The sequence below is a fragment of the Adiantum capillus-veneris genome, chromosome 7, assembly GCF_014529385.1.
Source record: "Adiantum capillus-veneris isolate H3 chromosome 7, ASM1452938v2, whole genome shotgun sequence".
In the NCBI taxonomy this organism is placed as follows: Eukaryota; Viridiplantae; Streptophyta; class Polypodiopsida; order Polypodiales; family Pteridaceae; genus Adiantum; species Adiantum capillus-veneris.
Window position 1 is genome coordinate 67,319,909 of NC_140937.1, and position 997 is coordinate 67,320,905.

Genomic DNA, 997 nt, shown 5'->3' on the forward strand with positions numbered 1-997 from the left:
ACGCACGGTGGACTGTGCGAACCCTCAAGTGCATCCCTTGATTGGTTCTTGTGAAACTCGAGAAGTGTGATGCAAGTATGATCATTGAGGCCGCACACTGGCACTTTGGCTGTTTGCTCCTTGACTGATCATCTCCATCTACGCCACAACCCGAACTCGGACCAGAATTCTCCTTCTTGGATCCGCAAACCTTGGATACTGCAACTTGTGCTCTTAGTTCGCCGCATCATTCACATGTACGTCCAATCATGCCTTTTGTTTTAAGATGTCTGCAGTGCTGCTTCCTGTCTCCGTGGCTTCATGAGATCCTTGCTTTGTTGTACGCTGACTACCCAAGTCTTCGGCTTTCTAGGCAGTAGCGGTACAACGACTATGCTTTATCATAAGCCCATTGTGTCCATCTTTGGATGTCTTCCTTAGCATCTTCCAATCACTCTTCAACACTCCCCTTCAAGTGCGCGTGCACGCCATGCTCTTTTGCGCTCTTTGCGGTATCTTCAGATGCCTCATTTGCGGAGTTTGTGGCATTCTTTCCCTTGCGTTTCAGGCTATCCGCAGCCACCTTCACACTCTCTACGGTTTCTTTGCTCTTCTCCTTGGCAGTCTTTGCAGCAACCTTGGACGAGTCTACAATGCTGTCTACAGACTTAGCTGCCCTATGCTTTGCAGCTATAGCGTTCATATCTAATCTGCCTCTCGAACCAAGTACGCTACAGAACATTGCATACAATGGATTGCACCCTCCATTCTGCCAATAGTGCTACTGGTGGCGAGCAGGCCCGGAATAAGGAAGCGGAGTGAGAAGGAGAGATTGCCCTTGTAGCAAAGCAAGGAGCGCTACACGGGAACGGTTACGGGCTGGGGGCACCGTTCATGCCTTACATGGGGTGGCCCCTGTCATCAACCTGGCGGAGGATGTTGGCAGAGAGGATGACAGGAATACCCATACATGGTCCCTATCTTCTTCACGTTCTTCAGTTCCTCTGCCCTCTCTACC

The 997-nt window shown here is 50.5% G+C and overlaps 1 protein-coding gene across 1 annotated transcript; it reads right to left on the minus strand.

Annotated features, from left to right (window-relative positions):
* Positions 1-430: 430 nt before the first annotated feature.
* LOC147453998 (uncharacterized) lies at positions 431-682 on the minus strand. The gene has a single exon (XM_086517242.1). It carries the CDS (start codon positions 680-682, stop codon positions 431-433), a length of 252 nt encoding a protein of 83 aa, XP_086373368.1.
* Positions 683-997: the final 315 nt, after the last annotated feature.